This window comes from Staurois parvus, unplaced genomic scaffold (genome assembly GCF_062004578.1).
Source record: "Staurois parvus isolate SC_StPar_1 unplaced genomic scaffold, SC_StPar_1.0 ptg001221l, whole genome shotgun sequence".
In the NCBI taxonomy this organism is placed as follows: Eukaryota; Metazoa; Chordata; class Amphibia; order Anura; family Ranidae; genus Staurois; species Staurois parvus.
This window is the reverse complement of record NW_028319017.1, coordinates 1040173-1064692: the sequence shown is the minus strand read 5'-3', so window position 1 is coordinate 1064692 and position 24520 is coordinate 1040173. Positions and strand designations below refer to the sequence as shown.

The 24520-nt window shown below is 44.1% G+C and overlaps 1 protein-coding gene across 1 annotated transcript in view; it reads left to right on the top strand.

Annotated features, from left to right (window-relative positions):
* Window positions 1–496: 496 nt before the first annotated feature.
* The window catches only part of LOC149438073 (uncharacterized), a 38864-nt gene continuing 14840 nt past the window's right edge, over window positions 497–24520 (top strand). Inside the window, exons 1-5 of the mRNA XM_089660292.1 lie at window positions 497–668; window positions 7396–7428; window positions 16436–16561; window positions 19904–20010; window positions 23671–23737. Coding sequence (XP_089516418.1) covers window positions 497–668; window positions 7396–7428; window positions 16436–16561; window positions 19904–20010; window positions 23671–23737 — 505 coding nt within the window. The remainder of the gene's footprint in view (window positions 669–7395; window positions 7429–16435; window positions 16562–19903; window positions 20011–23670; window positions 23738–24520) is intronic.

Here is a 24520-nt window from a genome sequence, read left to right as displayed (position 1 = left end):
ACTGGTGACCCCTCTAGTGATATAAAGATCTATATAGAGGAATCAGGACCTCCTTCCTCCTGCTGGTGACCCCTCTAGTGATATAAAGATCTATATAGAGGAATCAGGACCTCCTTCCTCCTGCCGGTGACCCCTCTAGTGATATAAAGATCTATATATAGAAGAATTGGGACCTCCTTCCTCCTGCCGGTGACCCCTCTAGTGATATAAAGATCTATACAGAGGAATCAGGACCTCCTTCCTCCTGCCAGTGATCCCTCCTAGAATTCTATTCACAATGAGCAATAAAGATTTATATTGTTAATGTGATAGGAGCTTGATCTATATTCTTTTTTTTTTTAAAGGGTAAGTTCCACTTTCTGCTCTCCCTCCCTTCTATTTTTGGCACTTTTTTTGGGGGGGGGGGGGGTTTGACAGGTACCTGCTCCCACTTCTCATTGGATTTCTGTTTCAAATCCACTGGAAGTGCTCCCTGCTGTCCTCAACCTTCTAGGACATGTCACAGGTACCAGAAGGCTACAGAACCATTCACAAAGTGCAGTCCGGCTCACACATACCCAGTGGGAAGCCAAATGTGAAGCTGCAAGGAATCGCAGTGGCTGCCCCAAGTAAACATGCTGGCTCCGGGGACCCGAAGACTGCCGAAGAACCAGTTCAGGTGAAGACAGGTAAGTGTCCCTTTATTAAAACTTAGCAGCTACAAATACTTCATCAGGGCTAAAAAGAACATAAGATTTTCATTTCACTCTGACATCAACACAATATCCCCTCAAAGGAGTCATACTGAATCCAAACAGTCAATCATAAGATTATCAAAAAAAAAGTACCAAAAAAGTACAAACGTTTTTTTTTTTTTTTTTTTTATACCCTTAATAAGGTATAAAAAAAAAAAAAAAACTTTTGTACTTCTCTCTCTCTCTCTCTCTCTCTCTCGCTATACAGTTGCAAGAAAAAGTATGTGAACCCCTTGGGATTACGTGGAGTTTTGCATGAATTGGGCATAAAATGTGCTCTGAACGTCATCTAAGTCACCACAATAGAAGAACACAGTCTGCTGAACATAATACTACACAAACATTAGATGTTGCCATGGTTTAATTGCACATAACATGTAAACATTCACAGTGCAGGGAGGAAAAAGTATGTGAACATTTGGACTTAATAACTGGTTGACCCTCCTTTGGCAGCAATAACCTCAACCAAACATTTCCTGTAGTTGCAGATCAGACCTGCACAACGATCTGGAGTCATTTTGGACCACTCCTCTTCACAAAACTGTTTCAGTGTAGCAATATTCTTGGGATGTCTGGTGTGAATCGCTCTCTTAAGGTCATGCCACAGCATTTCAATCGGGTTGAGGTCAGGACTCTGACTGGGCCACTCCAGAAGGCGTTTTCTATGCTGTTGCAGCCATTGTTTTGTTGAATTACTTGTATGCTTCGAGTCATTGTCCTGTTGCATCCCCCATCCTCTGCGGAGCTTCAGTTGGTGGACAGATGGTCGTACGTTTTCCTGCAAAATGTCTTGATAAACTCTGGAATTCATTTTCCCATCAATGACAACAATCCGTCCAGGCCCTGAGGCAGCAAGGCAGCCCCAAACCATGATGCTCCCTCCGCCATGTTTCACAGTGGGGATGAGGTTTTGATGTTGGTGTGCTGTGCCTTTTGTTCTCCACACATAGTGTTGTGTGTTCTTCCCAAACAACTCAATCTTGGTTTCATCTGTCCACAGTATATTTTGCCAGTAGTGCTGTGGAACATCCAGGTGCTCTTTTGCAAACTTCAAACGTGCTGCAATATTCTTTGTGGACAGCAATGGCTTCCTCCGTGGTGTCCTCCCATGTACTCCATTCTTGTTTAATGTTTTCCTTATTGTAGATGTGTCAACAAAAATGTTAGCATGTGCCAGAGATTTCTGTAGGTCTTTAGCTGACACTCTGGGATTCTTCTTTACCTCATGCAGCATTCTGCGCTGTGCTCTTGCAGTCATTTTTACAGGACGACAACGCCTAGGGAGAGTAGCAACAGTGCTAAACTTTCTCCACTTGTAGACAGTCTGTCTTACCGTGGACACATGAACATCAAGGCTTTCGGAGATACTTTTGTAACCCTTTCCAGCTACATGCAAGTCAACAATTCTTGATCGTAGGTCTTCTGAGAGCTCTTTTCTGCGAGGCATGGTTCACATCAGACAGTGCTTCTTGAAACCAGTAAACCCAAAACAGGTGTGTGTTTTTTAAGGGCAGGACAGCTGTCAGCAACACATCCAATATCATCACACTGATTGGAGTCAAGGTTGGCTCACTCCTGGCTCCAATTAGCTCTGGGAGAAGTCATTAAGCTAGGGCCCCACATACTTTTTCCTCCCTGCACTGTGAATGTTTACATGTTATGAGCAATTAAACCATGGCAACATCTAATGTTTGTGTAGTATTATGTTCAGCAGACTGTGTTCTTCTATTGTTGTGACTTAGATGACGTTCAGAGCACAATTTATGCCCAATTCATGCAAAACTCCATGTAATCCCAAGGGGTTCACATACTTTTTCTTGCAACTGTATATATATATTTATATACACTGCATGGTGAAATGCATTTTTTTATATATTACAAAATATATGAAAACTATTTTTAAAAATATATATTTTTTATATATGTTCTTCAGATTTTGCATATAAAGTCAGATTTTTTTTGTTTTAAACCATTGTTTTTAACTTTTTAAAAATGCAAAAAGGGTACTTTTAGGGTCATTATAAATGGTACAAATTATACAATTAAATACTTTTTTTTATCAACACTAGCTCTGTTTTTTTTAAGTAAAGTGTTACTAAACCCACAACCAGGGGTGGACTGACCATTTGGAAACTCGGGCACTGCCCGAGGGCCCGAGGTCAGTAGGGGGCCCCATAAGATGCCCCTGGTACCTTTTTCAAAGGCTTTTTTGAGTTTGGGCAAGGACACAGGGGCCCCATGATCCCCTATTGCCCGGGGGCCCCATGAGTTGTCAGTCCGCCCCTGCCCACAACATAGCAATGCAGTAAAGAATGCCTGTTATACTCACTGTGGAACCTAAGGGGTTAATCCTCTGCATTGTGTAAAAAGGCTATTTGATCCTGTCTTCTCTGCTCCTCCTTTTGTTGAAATGACCACCTGATACAGACTGAATTCATAGTCACATACACATGCTCAGTTTGGTGTGTATTGCTAGAGAGGTTTTTCTTTTTCTTTGGAGAGTACATGTAATCAGCACAGGGCCAATCAGCACTGTACAGGCAGAGGTCAGGGGTTCTGCATCCTCCTAGAGCAGAAAGAAAACTCCTCCTACAAGCTTTAACAAGCTTTAACAAGCGTTCTGCTGAAGTCACAAGACTGCTATATACTGCTGATGAGAAAAGGTATTTAGCAGTTTATATTTACTAAAATAATTGCATTTCCATGTTCTGTGTACTGTGGGAGACCGAATATAGTGAATGCAGGGTCTGGAGAGACCAGATATAGTGAATGCGGGGTCCGGGGAGAGCGGATATAGTGAATGCAGGGTCTGGAGAGACCAGATATAGTGAATGCGGGGTCCGGGGAGACCAGATATAGTGAATGCAGGGTCCGGGGAGAGTGGATATAGTGAATGCAGGGTCCGGGGAGACCGGATATAGTGAATGCAGGGTCCGGGGAGAGTGGATATAGTGAATGCAGGGTCCGCGGAGAGCGGATATAGTGAATGCGGGGTCCGGGGAGAGCGGATATAGTGAATGCGGGGTCTGGGGAGACTGGATATAGTGAATGCAGAGTCCCGGGAGAGCGGATATAGTTAACGCAGGGTCCAAGGAGACCAGTAATAGTGAATGCAGGGTCTGGGGAGAGCGGATATAGTGAATGCGGGGTCCGGGGAGAGCGGATATAGTGAATGCAGGGTCCAAGGAGACCAGTAATAGTGAATGCAGGGTCCGGGGAGAGCGGATATAGTGAATGCGGGGTCCGGGGAGAGCGGATATAGTGAATGCGGGGTCCGGGGAGAGCGGATATAGTGAATGCAGGGTCCAAGGAGACCAGTAATAGTGAATACAGGGTCCGGGGAGAGCGGATATAGTGATTGCGGGGTCCGGGGAGACTAGATATAATGAATGCAGGGTCCGGGGAGAGCGGATATAGTGAATGCAGGGTCCATGGAGACCAGTAATAGTGAATGCAGGGTCCGGGGGGAGCGTATATAGTGAATGCAGGGTCCGGAGAGAGAGGATATAGTGAATGCAGGGTCCAGGGAGACCGGATATAGTGAATGCGGGGTCCGGGGAGAGCGGATATAGTGGATGCAGGGTCCAGGGAGAGCGTATATAGTCAATGCAGGGTCCGGGGAGAGCGGATATAGTGGATGCAGGGTCCGGGGAGAAAGGATATAGTGAATGCGGGGTCCGGGGAGAGCGGATATAGTGAATGCAGGGTCCAAGGAGACCAGTAATAGTGAATGCAGGGTCCGGGGAGACCAGATATAGTGAATGCGGGGTCCGGGGAGAGCGTATATAGTGAATGCAGGGTCCGGGGAGAGCAGATATAGTGAATGCGGGGGGTTAGGGACACTTTAAGGGTAAAACCTCATCTGGAATATGCAGTTCAGTTTTTGGCACCAATTCACAAAAAAGAACATTGGGGAACTGGAGAAAGTACAGAGAAGGGCAAACAAACTGATTCGAGGCATGGAGGAGCTCAGCTATGAGGAAAGATTAGAGGAACTGAATTTATTCTCTCTTGAGAAGAAGAGAATAAATACACAGAATATAACTGGATATAACATTTATAGGTAAAGTTGATCCATGGAATATCCGATTGCCTCTCGGGGGATCAGGAAGGAATTTTTCCCCTGCAGGAGCAAATTGGATCGTGCTTTTATTGAGGTTTTTTTTTTTTACTTCCTCTTTCTGTTGGTTGAACTTTTTGTAACCACATTAACTATGTAACTATGTGCTCAAATAAAAAGGTGTGTTTTGTGCAATTTTTTGGGTAGAAAAAAAATAATTTTTGCAAGACGGTATCACCAAAAGAAATCCTTGTTTGTTCCAAAAAATATATGCTTTACTTTGTTTTCTTAAGTAATAACAAAGTTATTGACAAAGAAGCACGACCATAACCAGAAAAACGGATCTGATATACAGTTCTGAGAATTGAACTGGTTACTAAAAATAAGTCATTATTAAGAGTGTCAAAGTGTGATTGATTATTCTTTTGTGATGATCAGGTCATGGCATGTATGGGAAGATATTTGTTGTATGTGATAATTCAGCAATTATGATACAGGAATGACTAGCTTCTGCAAATATTCATATAGTTGCAAACGTCAGATCGGAGCAAAAAAAATCAGTTGTCATAACCTGACCCAACCAGGGGTGGCGCCAACACTTACCGCTAATTTTTTCCTCTACAGCAGGGGAGTCAAACTGGCGGCGCTCCAGCTATTGCGAAAACTACAAGTCCCATCATGCCATAATTATTAATAATAATATTAATAATAATAATATATTGAGAAGCTACTTGTAAAGGCACTATATAAAATAAAGTTTTATTATTATTATTATTATTATTATTAATAATAATAATAATAATAATCTTTATTTTATATAGTGCCTCTACAGGTAGCTTATCAATATATTATTATTATTATTATTAATAATAATAATAATAATAATAATATATTGAGAAGCTACCTGTAGAGGCACTATATAAAATAGAGATTATTATTATTATTATTATTATTAATAATAATAATAATAATAATAATAATATATTGAGAAGCTACCTGTAGGGGCACTATATAAAATAAAGTTGTTTATTATTATTATTATTATTATTAATAATAATAATAATAATACTAATAATAATAATAATAATAATAATAAATTGAGAAGCTACCTGTAGAAGCACTTTATAAAATAAAGTTTAATATTATTATTATTATTAATATTACTAAGTTAGCCAGCAGTTAAGGGGGAAAGTCTGGTGTTTTAATGCCCATAGCTGGCTGTCATAAAGCCATTTAGCATTTCAGACAATTCAGCTCTGACATAAAATAATAACTTCTGATTTGACTAAATTACATTAGTAACACTCATCCCCCTGAATGTAGAAGATTCATTTTAGGACTAAATACAAAGGTGTGGGGGGGTGGGGGGCTATTAGAACACGTGATCCCTTTGTAGAGAGCCACACATAGTGGATATACCACGTTTAGTCTCGTCTTAATCATGAGATCATGCTGCATGATAAAATGAATTATGAGGCTGAAAGTGCCAAATGCCAATGCCGTGTCCCCATATTTGTGGAAGTGGCTGGGATGTGATACAGCCGTCAGTCACAATCAGAAAATCAGAAATTAAAAACTTTGAAGTGGTCATCAGAGCAAGATGTAGGGGAAGAAACATATCATATCACACACATAGCGAAGCATTATAGTAATGTCAAGAGGAAACCTTCTTTTCTGGACGTTAAAGATGTTTTATATATTTTTTTTATTTTCTGGCAGGATTCTGTGAGCTGTGTCGGGGCTGAGAAGAGGTCTCAGCATGAGCAATAGAATGGCAGGGGGGCTCCGCCTCCTGCTCCTGGCAGGTAAGAAATCAGGTTGTGTGATCTTCAAATGTTACTTTAATTGGTAGGTTCCGTATTGATTCATTGATCATTCATTGATCATCCACCACGTCATCTAAAGATTGGTCTCATTTTTATTTATCTGCTGTTCTCTTTCAGAAACACATTTTTTTTTAACTAGTTACATTCTGTGCCATTTATCCAAAATCTGGATTCTTTTTCAGTTCTCAGGAACATTTGCTGGTTTTATGATACGGATAATCAGAGGTGTAGCCTTAAGATTGTGGGCCTCGATGCAAAAGTTGACCTGGGGCCCCACACTACCACCCACCGTATTTTAGGTCCCTTTTTTTTCTCTCTCAAATATGACTGTTGGTTTTTATTCCAATGAGATATTCAGATTAAGTAGATGCAAATATTAATTAGTGGATGTCATCTTATATTGTGTTCTACTGACTATAGATTACAATTTCTGATGTAACTTTTAACTGGTTATATTCTAAATAAGTGCCGCTGTGTTAATAAAATATCCATTTCCATTTTTTTGATCCTTTGTTATATCTCAGCGCTGCTGATTCTGCCAGGGAGACCCCTTTTTTAAACACATCCTGTTATGGAGTGACAACGCTCTCTCCCTGTCTCCTAGTGGTGCTCCTGCGTTGTCACCCTATAACAGGCAATGGACTTTTATGGCGGGGTCACCAAGAGTATTTCTAATTTAGCAAAATTGAAGATGACTTTTGAAGTTACATTGACATGGTAAAAATTCTATGAGAGTTCAGTGAAATGACACTTATTTGTTTTTTTTTTCTTTCAGGGCTTATATTGGATACAAACTGCCAATCGACAAGTGAGTTTTTTGTGTTGTGCATTTTAAAAAATATAATGAAAAACACGCTTAGGCCGGTTACATACAATATTCATAATCAATTTTCTGAGCATGTCTAAGAAATTTAAACAAAGAGGTGACGGGAATATCATTATCATAAAGAGAAAATATATATAACAATACATCTAAAGCCAAAAACAAAAATGTATATTAAACTATACATACTATTGTATATAAATATAATTATTATATAGGATTTACAGTATCTCACAGAAGTGAGTCCACCCCTCACATTTTTGTAAATATTTGATTCTTTTCTTGTGACAACACTGAAGAAATGACGCTTTGCTACAATGTGACGTAGTCAGTGTACAGCTTGTATAACATGTAAATTTGCTGTCCCCTCAAAATAACTCAACACACCGCCATTAATGTCTAACCCGCCGGCAACAAAAGTGACTCCACCCTAAGTGACAAGGTCCAAATTGGGCCCAAAGTGTCAATATTTTGTGTGGCCGCCATTATTTTCCAGCACTGCCTTAACCCTCTTGGGCATGGAGGTCACCAGAGCTTCACAGGTTGCCACTGGAGTCCTCTTCCACTCCTCCATGACGTCATCACGTAGCTGGTGGATGTTAGAGACCTTGCGCTCCTCCACCTTCCATTTGAGGATGCCCCACAGATGCTCAATAGGATTTAGGTCTGGAGACATGCTTGGCCAGTCCATCACCTTTACCCTCATCTTCTTTAGCAAGGCAGTGGTGGTCTTGGAGGTGTTTGGGGTCATTATCATGTTGGAATACTGCCCTGTGGCCTAGTCTCATCATGCTCTGCTTCAGTATGTCACAGTACATGTTGGCATTCATGGTTCCCTCAATGAACTGTAGCCCCCCAGTGCCGGCAGCACTCATGCAGCCCCAGACCATGACACTCCCACCACCATGCTTGACTGTAGGCAAGACACACTTGTCTTTGTACTCCTCACCTGGTTGCCGCCACACACACTTGACACCATCTGAACCAAATCAGTTGATCTTGGTGTCATCAGACCACATGACATGGTTCCAGTAATCTATGTCCTTAGTCTGCTTGTTGTCAGCAAACTGTTTGCAGGTTTCTTGTGCATCATCTTTAGAAGAGGTTTCCTTCTGGGATGACAGCCATGCAGAACAATTTGATGCAGTGTGCGGTGTATGGTCTGAGCACTGACAGGCTGACCTCCCACCCCTTCAACCTGAAGCAATGCTGGCAGCACTCATACATCTGTTTACCAAAGATAACCTCTGGATATGACGCTGAGCACGTGCACTCAACTTTTTTGGTCGACCATGGTGAGGCCTGTTTGGAGTGGAACCTGTCTTGTTAAACCGCTGTATGATCTTGGCCACCGTGCTGCAGCTCAGTTTCAGGGTCTTGGCAATCTTCTTATAGCCTCGGCCATCTTTATGTAGAGCAACAATTCTTTTTTTCAGATCCTCAGAGTTCTTTGCCATGAGGTACCATGTTGAACTTCCAGTGACCAGTATGAGAGAATGAGAGCGATAACACCAAATGTAACCCACCCGCTCCCCATTCACACCTGAGACCTTGTAACACTAAGGAGTCACATGACACTTGGGAGGGCAAATGGCTAATTGGGCCCAATTTGGACCTTGTCATTTAGGGGTGGAGTCACTTTTATTGCCAGTGGTTTAGACATTAATGGCGGTGTGTTGAGTCATTTTGAGGGGACAGCAAATTTCCATGTTATACAAGCTGTACACTGACTACGTCACATTGTAGCAAAGTGTCATTTCTTCAGTGTTGTCACATGAAAAGAGAGAATCAAATGCATCAAACACAACCTGCATAGGTGTGAAGCTAGAATTAGATAATGTTGCAACATTTTATTCCATGTATCAATTAAATACAAATGATTGAGGTATGAACAGATGTAACACGTCAGATGGACACATGATGAAATGACACGTGAGCGGTGCGCAGTGCTGGAAATTGTATACTTAGCTACACAAAACTATTTATTTCCCGATACAAAAAATTAATTCTATATATTGCTCAGACTTCTGTTTCAACCAGTGTGGATCTGATAATTATAACTGCAGCCAGCGACACTAAAGGCTTGATAACCTGACACCTGACAGGGCTTCCATCTTTATCCGGCAGGGGCGTCCCTAGGGTTGGTGTCACCCGCTGCGATTACACTTGGTGACACCCCCTCCGACGATCCCCGCAGAATGGATCGGATCTGCGGATTGAGCACAATGGATCCGACTCCGATTCATTATGCTCCCCAGTCCGCAGAACCGATCCATCCTGCGGGGATCGTCAGCATGCAACCTATACGGGGTGACACCGTACCTGCACCATGAAAAAATAAGTTGTAAAGAAAGCAGATGATCCCCGCAGGATGGTTTGGATCCATCCTGCGGGGATCGTCGACTTGCTTTACAACTTACCTTTTCGTGAAGCAGGTCCGGTGTCACTCCGTGTGGTAGGAGTCACCTGGTACGGCGCGCACCTCCTGCACCTGCCTTGGGACACCACTGTCATTCGGTCTTCCTTTCAGGTTTGCATGCTGCAGCCGTTTGAATGGCCGGGACACGATGACGTCACACCTGCACATGTGCCATCCTTTAAGAGCGCAGTGCGCCTGCGCCAGTGACATCACTGGCTGCTAAGAATGTGAATATCTCCTAAACAGTGCACATTTAGAGGATAGTCGATGTACCTACAGGCATTAGGAGATAGTCGATGTACCTACAGCTATTAGGAGATAGTCGATGTACCTACAGGTATTAGGGGATAGTCGGTGTACCTACAGGTATTAGGGGATAGTCGATGTACCTACAGGTATTAGGGGATAGACGGTGTACCTACAGGTATTAGGGGATAGTCGATGTACCTACAGGTATTAGGGGATAGCCGATGTACCTACAGGTATTAGGGGATAGTCGATGTACCTACAGGTATTAGGAGATAGTCGATGTACCTACAGGTATTAGGAGATAGTCGATGTACCTACAGCTATTAGGAGATAGTCGATGTACCTACAGCTATTAGGAGATAGTCGGTGTACCTACAGCTATTAGGAGATAGTCGATGTACCTACAGGTATTAGGAGATAGTCGATGTACCTGCAGGTATTAGGAGATAGTCGATGTATCTACAGGTATTAGGAGATAGTCGATGTACCTGCAGGTATTAGGAGATAGTCGATGTATCTACAGGTATTAGGAGATAGTCGATGTACCTGCAGGTATTAGGAGATAGTCGATGTATCTACAGGTATTAGGAGATAGTCGATGTACCTACAGGTATTAGGGGATAGTCGATGTACCTACAGGCATTAGGGGATAGTCGATGTACCTGCAGGTATTAGGAGATAGTCGATGTACCTACAGGTATTAGGAGATAGTCGATGTACCGACAGGCATTAGGAGATAGTCGGTGTACCTACAGGTATTAGGAGATAGTCGATGAACCAACAGGCATTAGGAGATAGTCGGTGTACCTACAGGTATTAGGGGATAGTCGGTGTACCTACAGGTATTAGGGGATAGTCGGTGTACCTGCAGGTATTAGGAGATAGTCGATGTACCTACAGGCATTAGGAGATAGTCGGTGTACCTACAGGTATTAGGGGATAGTCGATGTGCCTACAGGTATTAGGAGATAGTCGATGTACCTGCAGGTATTAGGGGATAGTCGGTGTACCTGCAGGTATTAGGGGATAGTCGATGTACCTGCAGGTATTAGGGGATAGTCGATGTACCTACAGGTATTAGGAGATAGTCGATGTACCTACAGGTATTAGGGGATAGTCGGTGTACCTAAAGGTATTAGGGGATAGTCGATGTATCGACGGGTATCAGGAGATAGTCGATGTACCTACAGGTATTAGGAGATAGTCGATGTACCTACAGGTATTAGGAGATAGTCGATGTACCTACAGGTATTATGGGATAGTCGATGTACCTACAGGTATTAAGGGATAGTCGATGTACCTACAGGTATTAGGAGATAGTCGATGTACCTACAGGTATTAGGAGATAGTCGATGTACATACAGGTATTAGGAGATAGTCGATGTACCTACAGGTATTAGGGGATAGTCGATGTACCTACAGGTATTAGGAGATAGTCGATGTACCTACAGGTATTAGGAGATAGTCGATGTACCTACAGGTATTAGGAGATAGTCGAAGTACCTACAGCTATTAGGAGATAGTCGATGTACCTACAGGTATTAGGAGATAGTCGATGTACCTACAGGTATTATGGGATAGTCGATGTACCTACAGGTATTAGGAGATAGTCGATGTACCTGCAGGTATTAGGAGATAGTCGATGTACCTGCAGGTATTAGGAGATAGTCGATGTACCAACGGGTATTAGGAGATAGTCGATGTACCTACAGGTATTAGGAGATAGTCGATGTAGCTACAGGTATTAGGAGATAGTCGATGTACCTACAGGTATTAGGAGATAGTCGATGTACCTACAGGTATTAGGGGATAGTCGATGTACCTACAGGTATTAGGAGACAGTCGATGTACCTGCAGGTATTAGGAGATAGTCGATGTACCTACAGGTATTAGGAGATAGTCGATGTACCTACAGGTATTAGGAGATAGTCGATGTACCTGCAGGTATTAGGAGATAGTCAATGTACCTACAGGTATTAGGGGATAGTCGATGTACCTACAGGTATTAGGAGATAGTCGATGTACCTACAGGTTTTAGGAGATAGTCGATGTACCTACAGGTATTAGGAGATAGTCGGTGTACCTACAGGCATTAGGAGATAGTCGATGTACCTACAGGCATTAGGGGATTGTCAATGTACCTACAGGTATTAGGAGATAGTCGATGTACCTACAGGTATTAGGAGATAGTCGATGTACCTACAGGTATTAGGAGATAGTCGATGTACCTACAGGTATTAGGGGATAGTCGATGTACCTACAGGTATTAGGGGATAGTAGATGTACCTACAGGTATTAGGGGATAGTCGATGTACCTGCAGGTATTAGGAGATAGTCGATGTACCAACGGGTATTAGGAGATAGTCGATGTACCTACAGGTATTAGGAGATAGTCGATGTACCTACAGGTATTAGGAGATAGTCGATGTACCTACAGGTATTAGGAGATAGTCGATGTACCTACAGGTATTAGGAGATAGTCGATGTACCTGCAGGTATTAGGAGATAGTCGATGTACCTACAGGTATTAGGGGATAGTCGATGTACCTACAGGTTTTAGGAGATAGTCGATGTACCTACAGGTATTAGGAGATAGTCGATGTACCTACAGGTATTAGGAGATAGTCGATGTACCTACAGGTATTAGGAGATAGTCGATGTACCTACAGGTATTAGGAGATAGTCGATGTACCTACAGGTATTAGGGGATAGTCGATGTACCTACAGGTATTAGGAGACAGTCGATGTACCTGCAGGTATTAGGAGATAGTCGATGTACCTACAGGTATTAGGAGATAGTCGATGTACCTGCAGGTATTAGGAGATAGTCGATGTACCTACAGGTATTAGGGGATAGTCGATGTACCTACAGGTTTTAGGAGATAGTCGATGTACCTACAGGTATTAGGAGATAGTCGGTGTACCTACAGGCATTAGGGGATTGTCAATGTACCTACAGGTATTAGGAGATAGTCGATGTACCTACAGGTATTAGGAGATAGTCGATGTACCTACAGGTATTAGGAGATAGTCGATGTACCTACAGGTATTATGGGATAGTCGATGTACCTACAGGTATTAGGGGATAGTCGATGTACCTACAGGTATTAGGAGATAGTCGATGTACCTACAGGTATTAGGGGATAGTCGATGTACCTACAGGTATTAGGGGATAGTAGATGTACCTACAAGTATTAGGAGATAGTCGATGTACCTACAAGTATTAGGAGATAGTCGATGTACCTACAGGTATTAGGAGATTGTCGATGTACCTTATGATAGGCTTACCTTCCCTTTAAGTGAAAAAACAAACTTTGTTACCGCCTTCATATCCTCAGGTGGGCAGTGCAAAAAATGATGCAAAGAGGTAAAAGTTACAAAATGGAAGACAGAAAATAACAGGAAATGTGACTATTTGCTATGAAAAAGGAAGAAAAACAAAAATAAAATGTATCGGGCATTCTTCCATTGACGTGTTTTTAACCCCTCGCCCTCCTGAGGATTTCCCCCCCTTCCTGACCAGGCCATTTTTTGTTGTACTTTAACTGACAATTGCGCGGTCAAGCAACGCTGCACCCAAATAAAATGTATGTCCTTTCTTTCCCCACAGAGCTTTCTTTCGGTGGTATTTGATTGCCTGTGCATTTTTTATTTTTTGAGCTATAAACAAAAAACATCTGACAATTTTGAAACAAAAAATATATTTTTGACTTTTTGCTATAAAACATGTCCAGTAAAAAAATTCAATTTTGTCATAAAATTTAGGCCAAAATGTATTCTGCTCCGTGTCTTTGCTAAAAAAAAATCCCAATACATGTAAATTAATTGGTTTATGTGAAAGTTATAGCGTTTACAAATGGCGGTATAGATATTGGGATTTTAATTTACTTTTTTTTATACTAGTAATGACAGTGATCACCGACTTATAGAGGGACTGCGGCAGGCATTCTGACACTGGGGGGGGGAACTAACTGCCACTGACATCCCCAGTGATACTAATACAGTGACCAGTGCTAATAAAAAGCAATGACACTGTACTAATGGCACTGGGCAGGATGGGGTTAACATCTGGGGTGATCAAAGGTTTAACTGTGTGCTGTTTTACTAGGGAGACATGCTGTGCAGAGAAATACACAGCAGCATGTCCTTGCTGGCAGGAGAGAGACCTGTGTTGTTTACACACAGGTCTCTCTTCTGTCAGCTTTCCCCGACAATCGCCAGGTGCCGGTGGGAATCTCTTTCCGGGACCCGGTGATTGAAATCCATAGCCACCAATGGCAGCGCGGGAAGGGCGGCGCACCTGCCCCCTACCCAGGAATGCAAAATCACGTATAGGTTCATGACTTTGCACAGCCCTGCTGCCCTGTAGCAGTATTTCTACTATAGGCGGGCAAGCGGTTAATGTGTTCTCCAGGCGAACTATCATGTTAATTTTCAGTCTGCTTAAAGCGATTCTAAAGGCTTGGTTTTTTTTTTAACCACATGCCGCCCAGCCACCGCATATAAACGGTTGCAGGGCGGCGCTCGTAGGCAAAAGCACGTTTTAAAACGGCTGCCTCCAAAACAGGTAGGGGGCGCGCGCGAGGCACGTGCCCGCCCTGCCTGTCCCGCGGGTGTCAGCAGCGGGTCTCCGCCGCCGGGTCACGGACGGTTTTTACCGGCCGTTTTTCTGCGTTGAGCGGTAATCACTGACACAGAGCAGGGCTGCATTGTTTACACACAGCCTGCTCTGTGACAGTTCGCTGACAAGCTGCAGAGGGAGAGAAGAGTTTCTCTCCCTCGATCAGCTCCCCCCTCCCTCCCCCCCCCCCATACAGTACACACCCCCGCCCCCTAGTAAAACACTCCCCTTACACAGCAAATTCTAAAAATGTTAACCCCTTCCTCCCCAGTGACATTAGTACAGTTTCAGTGTTTTTTTTTCACTGATCCCTGTATTGGTGTCACTGGGGATGTCAGTGACCCCAAGTCAGTTCCCCCCCAGTGTCAAAATGTCCGCCGCAGTCCCGCCATAAGTCGCTGGTCGCCGCCATATGTCGCTGATTGCCGCTATATGTCGCTGATCGGCGCCATTATTAGTATAAATAAAAATTTTAAATCCCAGTATTTTTCCCGTCATTTGTAAATGCTATAACTTTCACGTAAACCAATTAATTTACACGTATTGGGATTTTTTTTAGCAAAGACATGTCGCAGAATGCATTTTGGCAGAAATTTATGACTAAATTTGATTTTTGCATTTTTTTTTTACTGGACATGTTTTATAGCAAAAAGTCCAAAATATTGTTTTTTTTTCCTCAAAATTGTCAGCCTTTTTTTTTATAGCGCAAAAAATAAAAACCGCACAGGCGATCAAATACCACCGAAAGAAAGCTCAATTTGTGGGGAAAAAAAGGATGTAAATTTCATTTATGTACCGTATTGCATGACCGTGCAATTGTCCATTAAACTAGCGCAGCGCTCTATAGCAGAAAAATGGCGTAAATTGCAGTATTTATACCATAGTTTGTAGACGCTATAACTTCACACAAAGCAATCAATAGACACTTATTGGGATTTTTTTTTACCAAAAACATGGAGCAGAATACATTTTGGCCTAAATTTGGCCTAAATTTATAACTAACTTTGAGTTTACGATATATTTTTTATAGCAGAAAGTAAAAAATATTGTTTTTCTTCAAAATTTTTGGCCTTTTTTTGTTTATAGCGTGAAAAATAAAAAGCGCACAGATGATCAAATTAAGCTCTATTTGTGTGAAAAAAAGGACGTAAATTTCGTTTGGGTGCAGCATTGCATGACCGCGCAATTATCAGTTGAATTAGTGCAGCGCCGAGTAGCAAAAAGAGGCGTGGTCATTAAGGGGGGTAAATCCTCTGGAGGGCAAGTGGTTAAGAAACAAAATATCAAACATGTCTAAACTTATCTGTGTAATGGTTGTACACAGAGCAGCCCGGATCCTCCTCCTCTCGGGTCCCCTGAAGGCTCTCCTGACCCCTCCCTCCTGTTGGGTGCCCCCGCAGCAAGCTATTGGGGCACCCACTGCTCCATGTGTCCATTCACCCACAGAGGCGAGGCTCCGCTCCGCCCCCTCTCTCTTTTCATTGGTGATTGACAGCAGTGGGAGCCAACGGCTCCTGCCTCTGTCTCAGCCAATCAGAAGAGGGAGTCCCGGGACAGCGGAGACTCCAGTGCACATCTCTGGATGGAGAGGGGGCTTAGGTGAGTATTAGGGGGGCTGCTGCACACAGAAGGAGTTTTACCTTCATGCATAGAATGAATGAAGGTAAAAATCCTTGCACCTTTCCAACCACTTTAATCTGTAGACTGGAATGGATGTGGGAACGAAGTCTTAGCCGGCCATAGACAGTTCAAATCTCAAGGACCAGCTGAGATTCACACCATGTGTGGGCAGCCTGAATGTCCTCAAATTGTTGGATCGATCAACTTGGGTACAAGCAGTCGGATTCAGGGGCAGACTGACACCTCATGGGGCCCCCGGGAAATAGGGGATCATGGGGACCCTGTGTCCTCACCCACACTTAAGCCACACCCAAAAAAGCCTATGAAAGGTACCAGGGGCATCTCATGGGGTCCCCTACTGACCCCGGGCCCCCAGGCAGTGCCCAAGTTCCCAAATGGTCAGTCCGCCCCTGGTCGGATTTTACTTGCGATTATTGCTAGTGACTGTTATAGAGGCTAGCAGTAATCACTGTGTTCTCCTCCTCCCCGGCAGAACACAATGGCTCCGTGGGAGGGAATCTCCTATCAACGCTGACTGTGTTGATGGGGGAATCAACCTGTGGTTGTAGGAAAGAAAATCGCTCCATCTATGGCTGGCTTAAGGCGGGCCATAGATGACATCATTTTATTGCTTTATTCCCTCATTAACACAGTCAGTAATGATGGGGGAATCCCTCCCACAGAGCTTTTGTGTTCTCCCGGCGAGGGGAGGATGCGGGGAGCCATCCCTGCTGGGAGGATACAATGATTACTGCTAATGGCTGTAGCTGCTGGCAATAATCACATGCTAAAAATCCAACATGCTGGTTGTACTCAAGTCCATGGATGGATCAAGTTTGATACAAACAGTCTGCCAATAGATGGATCGAATCTCAGAAGGTCCCTGCTGAACCGGCTGAGATGCGATCTGTCTATGGCTGGCATAACCCCTAGCCAATCACCTTTGGAGATGGTATCTCACCTCCTGTGAGGAGAGTTTGCGACTCCTGAAGTGGCTGTAGGTTGTGTGGATCAGCAAGTTCTGATGTCTGAGTTGATGTTAAGGATTCCGGCACCAGCTCATCATCCTGATCACAGGAGGTCCAAACACCATGACGCTGCTGCAGGTAAGTTCCATTACACTGTTAAATCAAACCCTAGGTGGTTCTACGAGGTTGCGTCGTATCATTTTGCATCTGCACGCAGCTCATAGTTCGTTCTCTTTCACGCATTGGTCAAACTCTTTTCTCACTATGACTAATAATTTGGTTCTTATGAAAGACAAAACATATTCCCTCTGATCTGGTCTCCTGAAGTGGCTATAAGGCCCCTTTCACACTGGTGGTCCTATAGAGTCCGCTTGTCAGTTTTTCAGAAGGACCCGATCGGACCATCCATAGACCTCTATGGACAATTGTCCGCTGACACCCGCTGGTATCCGATCTGATCCTGTAGACCAAAAGCAGATGGATGGGGATCTGCTCCTCATCTATCCAGCAGATCGGATGGCAGTCAGGGGGAAACAGGCAGGCGGTCCATTTCCATCCAACCACCCCATAGAAGACAGCAGGCAGTGTCTGCAATAGCAGACATAGACTTCTCAATCGCCTGCTCAACAGGGACCAGCAAAGAGATCCTCCGATGAGCAGATGGAGTCCACCACGCCTGAAAGAGGCCTAGGTTGTATGGACTAACCAGTTAAAATGGCATGGTCGGAGGTAGGGGGGGGAAGTTAAAAGCCAGGACATGCCATTTTGCACCTGCATGCAGCTCATAGTTCAGACTATCAGGAGGAATAACACTCATTACCCTGTGATGAATATTTTGGATCTTATGATAGATGCTTCTGCTAGATAGACAAGGCTCAAGCTGTCTATTCATTTTTTAAAAATTAAATTGTGAACATTTGTCCAAACTTTTGACCGCTAAATTATTAAAATTTCTGTTACCTTCTCACTTCTGTATTTAATGTTCCAATATAATTTTAGCAATTCAACCAACCACAACTCCAACACACAACACTACAGCAACAACAAATATTTCAGCAAAAACTACACTGAGTACAACTGGAGCAGCACTGACCACAACAGCCGCAACCACATCTTCTACAACTACAAAAGTACCACTAACAACAACTGCTCCACCTACAACTACAGCAGTACCAACTACAACTGTCCCACCTACAACTACAGAAGTAAAAACTACAACTGTCCCACCAACAACTACAGAAGTGTCAACAACTTCCCCACCTACAAATACAGAAGAACTAACTACAACTGCCCCAGCTACAATTACAGCACCACCAACTACAACTGCAGCACCTACAACTACAGCAGCACCAAATACAACTGCCCCACCTACAACTACAGCAGCATCAACTACAACTGCAGCACCTACAACTACAGCAACACCAAATACAACTGCCCCACCTACAACTACAGCAGCACCAACTACAACTGCAGCACCTACAACTACAGCAACACCAACTACAACTGTCCCACCTACAAATACAGAAGTATCAACAACAACTGCCCCACCTACAACTACAGCAGCACAAACTACAACTGCAGCACCTACAACTACAACAGTACCAACTACAACAGCCCCACATACAACTAAAGCAGCACCAACTACAACTGCCCCATCTACAACTACAGAAGTAAAAACTACAACTGCCCCACCTAAAACTACAGCAGCACAAACTACAACTGGCACACCTACAACTACTGCAGCACAAACTACAACTGCCCCACCTACAACTACAGCTGCAATAACTACAACTGTAGCACCTACAACTAAAGCAGCACCAACTACAACTATCCTACCTACAACTACAGCAGCACAAACTACAACTGCAGTACCTACAACTACAGAAGCACCAACTACAACTTCAGCACCTACAACTACAGCAGCAAAAACTACAACTACCCCACCTACAACTACAGCAGCACCAACTACAACTGCAGCACCTACAACTACAGCAATACCAACTACAACTGCAGCACCTACAACTACAGCAGCACCAACTACAACTGCAGCATCTACAACTACAACAGCACAAACTACAACTGTCCAACCTACAACTACAGCAGCACAAACAACAACTGCCCCACCTACAACTACAGCAGCACCAACTACAGCAGCACCAACTACAACTGCAGTACCTACAACTACAGAAGCAAAAAGTACAACTGTAGCACCTACAACTACAACAGTACCAACTACAACTGCCCCTCCTACAACTACAGCAGTACAAACTACAACTGCAGCACCTACAACTACAGCAGCACCTACAACTACAGCAGCACCAACTACAACTGTCCCACCTACAACTACAGCAGCACCAACTACAACTAGCCTACCTACAACTACAGCAGCACCAACTACAACTGCCTTACCTACAACTACAGCAGCACAAAGTACAACTGTAGAACCTACAACTACAACAGTACCAACTACAACTGCCCCTCCTAGAACTACAGCAGTACAAACTACAACTGTAGCACCTACAACTACAGCAGCACCTACAACTACAGCAGCACCAACTACTACTGTCCAACCTACAACTACAGCAGCACCAACTACAACTAGCCTACCTACAACTACAGCAGCACCAACTACAACTGCAGCAACTACAACTACAGCAGTACCAACTACAACTGCAGCACCTACAACTACAGCAGCACCAACTACAACTGCCCCACCTACAACTACAGAAGTACCAACTACAACTGCCCCACCTACAACTACCGAAGCACTAACTACAACTGCCTTACCTACAACTACAGCAGCACCAACTACAACTATCCTACCTACAACTACAGCAGCACAAACTGCCCCACCTACAACTACAGCAGCACCAACTACAACTGCCCCACCTACAACTACAGCAGCTCCAACTACAACTGCCTTTCCTACAACTACAGCAGCACCAACTACAACTGCAGCACCTACAACTACAGCAGTACCAACTACAACTGCAGCACCTACAACTACAGCAGTACCAACTACAACTGCAGCACCTACAACTACAGCAGCACCTACAACTACAGCAGCACCAACTACAACTGCAGTACCTACAACTACAGAAGCACCAACTACAACTTCAGCACCTACAACTACAGCAGCACCAACTACAACTGCCTTATCTACAACTACAGCAGCACAAAGTACAACTGTAGCACCTACAACAGTTCCAACTACAACTGCCCCTCCTACAACTACAGCAGTACAAATTACAACGGCAGCACCTACAACTACAGCAGCACCAACTACAACAGCGCAAACTGAAACTATCCCACCTACAACTACAGCAGCAAAAACTACAACTGCCCCACCTACAACTACAGCAGCACCAACTACAACTAGCCTACCTACAACTACAGCAGCACCAACTACAACTGCCTTACCTACAACTACAGCAGCACAAAGTACAATTGTAGCACCTACAACTACAACAGTACCAACTACAACTGCCCTTCCTACAACTACAGAAGTACAAACTACAACTGCAGCACATACAACTACAGCAGCACCTACAACTACAGCAGCACCAACTACAACTGTCCAACCTACAACTACAGCAGCACCAACTACAACTAGCCTACCTACAACTACAGCAGCACCAACTACAACTGCAGCAACTACAACTACAGCAGTACCAACTACAACTGCAGCACCTACAAATACAGCAGCACCAACTGCAACTGCCCCACCTACAACTACAGAAGTACCAACTACAACTGCCCCACCTACAACTACCGAAGCACCAACTACAACTGCCTTACCTACAACTACAGCAGCACCAACTACAACTATCCTACCTACAACTACAGCAGCACAAACTGCAGCACCTACAACTACAGCAGCACCAACTACAACTGCCCCACCTACAACTACAGCAGCTCCAACTACAACTGCAGCACCTACAACTACAGCAGCACCAACTTCAACTGCAGCACCTACAACTACAGCAGTACCAACTACAACTGCAGCACCTACAACTACAGCAGCACCTACAACTACAGCAGCACCAACTACAACTGTCCCACCTACAACTACAGCAGCACCAACTACAACTGCAGTACCTACAACTACAGAAGCACCAACTACAACTTCAGCACCTACAACTACAGCAGCAAAAACTACAACTACCCCACCTACAACTACAGCAGCACCAACTACAACTGCAGCACCTACAACTACAGCAGCAAAAAGTACAACTGTAGCACCTACACCAACAGTACCAACTACAACTGCCCTTCCTACAACTACAGCAGTACAAACTACAACTGCAGAACCTACAAGTACAGAAGCACCTACAACTACAGCAGCACCTACAACTACAGCAGCACCAACTACAACTGTCCCACCTACAACTACAGCAGCACCAACTACAACTAGCCTACCTACAACTACAGCAGCACCAACTACAACTGCCTTACTTACAACTACAGCAGCACAAAGTACAACTGTAGCACCTACAACTACAGCAGTACAAACTACAACTGCAGCACCTACAACTACAGCAGCACCTACAACTACAGCAGCACCAACTACAACTGTCCAACCTACAACTACAGCAGCACCAACTACAACTAGCCTACCTACAACTACAGCAGCACCAACTACAACTGCAGCACCTACAACTACAGCAGCACCAACTTCAACTATTCTACCTACAACTACAGCAGCACCAACTACAACTGCAGCACCTACAACTACAGCAGTACCAACTACAAGTGCAGCACCTACCACTACAGCAGCACCAACTACAACTGTCCCATCTACAACTACAGCAGCACCAACTACAACTGCAGTACCTACAACTACAGAAGCACCAACTACAACTTCAGCACCTACAACTACAGCAGCACAAACTACAACTACCCCACCTACAACTACAGCAGCACCAACTACTACAGCAGCAAAAAGTACAACTGTAGCACCTACACCTACAACAGTACCAACTACAACTGCCCTTCTTACAACTACAGCAGTACAAACTACAACTGCAGCACCTACAAGTACAGAAGCACCTACAACTACAGCAGCACCTACAACTACAGCAGCACCAACTACAACTGTCCCACCTACAACTACAGCAGCACCAACTACAACTGCCTTACTTACAACTACAGCAGCACAAAGTACAACTGTAGCACCTACAACTACAACAGTACCAACTACAACTGCCCCTCCTACAACTACAGCAGTACAAACTACAACTGCAGCACCTACAATTACAGCAGCACCTACAACAACAGCAGCACCAACTACAACTGTCCAACCTACAACTACAGCAGCACCAACTGCAACTAGCCTACCTACAACTACAGCAGCACCAATTACAACTGCAGCACCTACAACTACAGCAGCACCAACTACAACTATCCTACCTACAACTACAGCAGCACCAACTACAACTGCAGCACCTACAACTACAGCAGTACCAACTACAACTGCAGCACCTACAACTACAGCAGCACCAACTACAACTGCCCCACCTACAACTACAGAAGTACCAACTACAACTGTCCCACCTACAACAACAGCAGTACCAACTACAACTGCCCCACCTACAACTACCGAAGCACTAACTACAACTGCCTTACCTACAACTACAGCAGCACCAACTACAACTATCCTACCTACAACTACAGCAACACAAACTGCCCCACCTACAACTACAGCAGCACCAACTACAACTGCCCCACCTACAACTACAGCAGCTCCAACTACAACTGCAGCACCTACAACTAGAGCAGCACCAACTACAACTTCAGCACCTACAACTACAGCAGCAAAAACTACAACTACCCCACCTACAACTACAGCAGCACCAACTACAACTGCAGCACCTACAACTACAGCAGCAAAAAGTACAACTGTAGCACCTACACCAACAGTACCAACTACAACTGCCCTTCCTACAACTACAGCAGTACAAACTACAACTGCAGAACCTACAAGTACAGAAGCACCTACAACTACAGCAGCACCTACAACTACAGCAGCACCAACTACAACTGTCCCACCTACAACTACAGCAGCACCAACTACAACTAGCCTACCTACAACTACAGCAGCACCAACTACAACTGCCTTACTTACAACTACAGCAGCACAAAGTACAACTGTAGCACCTACAACTACAGCAGTACAAACTACAACTGCAGCACCTACAACTACAGCAGCACCTACAACTACAGCAGCACCAACTACAACTGTCCAACCTACAACTACAGCAGCACCAACTACAACTAGCCTACCTACAACTACAGCAGCACCAACTACAACTGCAGCACCTACAACTACAGCAGCACCAACTACAACTATTCTACCTACAACTACAGCAGCACCAACTACAACTGCAGCACCTACAACTACAGCAGTACCAACTACAAGTGCAGCACCTACCACTACAGCAGCACCAACTACAACTGTCCCATCTACAACTACAGCAGCACCAACTACAACTGCAGTACCTACAACTACAGAAGCACCAACTACAACTTCAGCACCTACAACTACAGCAGCACAAACTACAACTACCCCACCTACAACTACAGCAGCACCAACTACTACAGCAGCAAAAAGTACAACTGTAGCACCTACACCTACAACAGTACCAACTACAACTGCCCTTCTTACAACTACAGCAGTACAAACTACAACTGCAGCACCTACAAGTACAGAAGCACCTACAACTACAGCAGCACCTACAACTACAGCAGCACCAACTACAACTGTCCCACCTACAACTACAGCAGCACCAACTACAACTGCCTTACTTACAACTACAGCAGCACAAAGTACAACTGTAGCACCTACAACTACAACAGTACCAACTACAACTGCCCCTCCTACAACTACAGCAGTACAAACTACAACTGCAGCACCTACAATTACAGCAGCACCTACAACAACAGCAGCACCAACTACAACTGTCCAACCTACAACTACAGCAGCACCAACTGCAACTAGCCTACCTACAACTACAGCAGCACCAATTACAACTGCAGCACCTACAACTACAGCAGCACCAACTACAACTATCCTACATACAACTACAGCAGCACCAACTACAACTGCAGCACCTACAACTACAGCAGTACCAACTACAACTGCAGCACCTACAACTACAGCAGCACCAACTACAACTGCCCCACCTACAACTACAGAAGTAC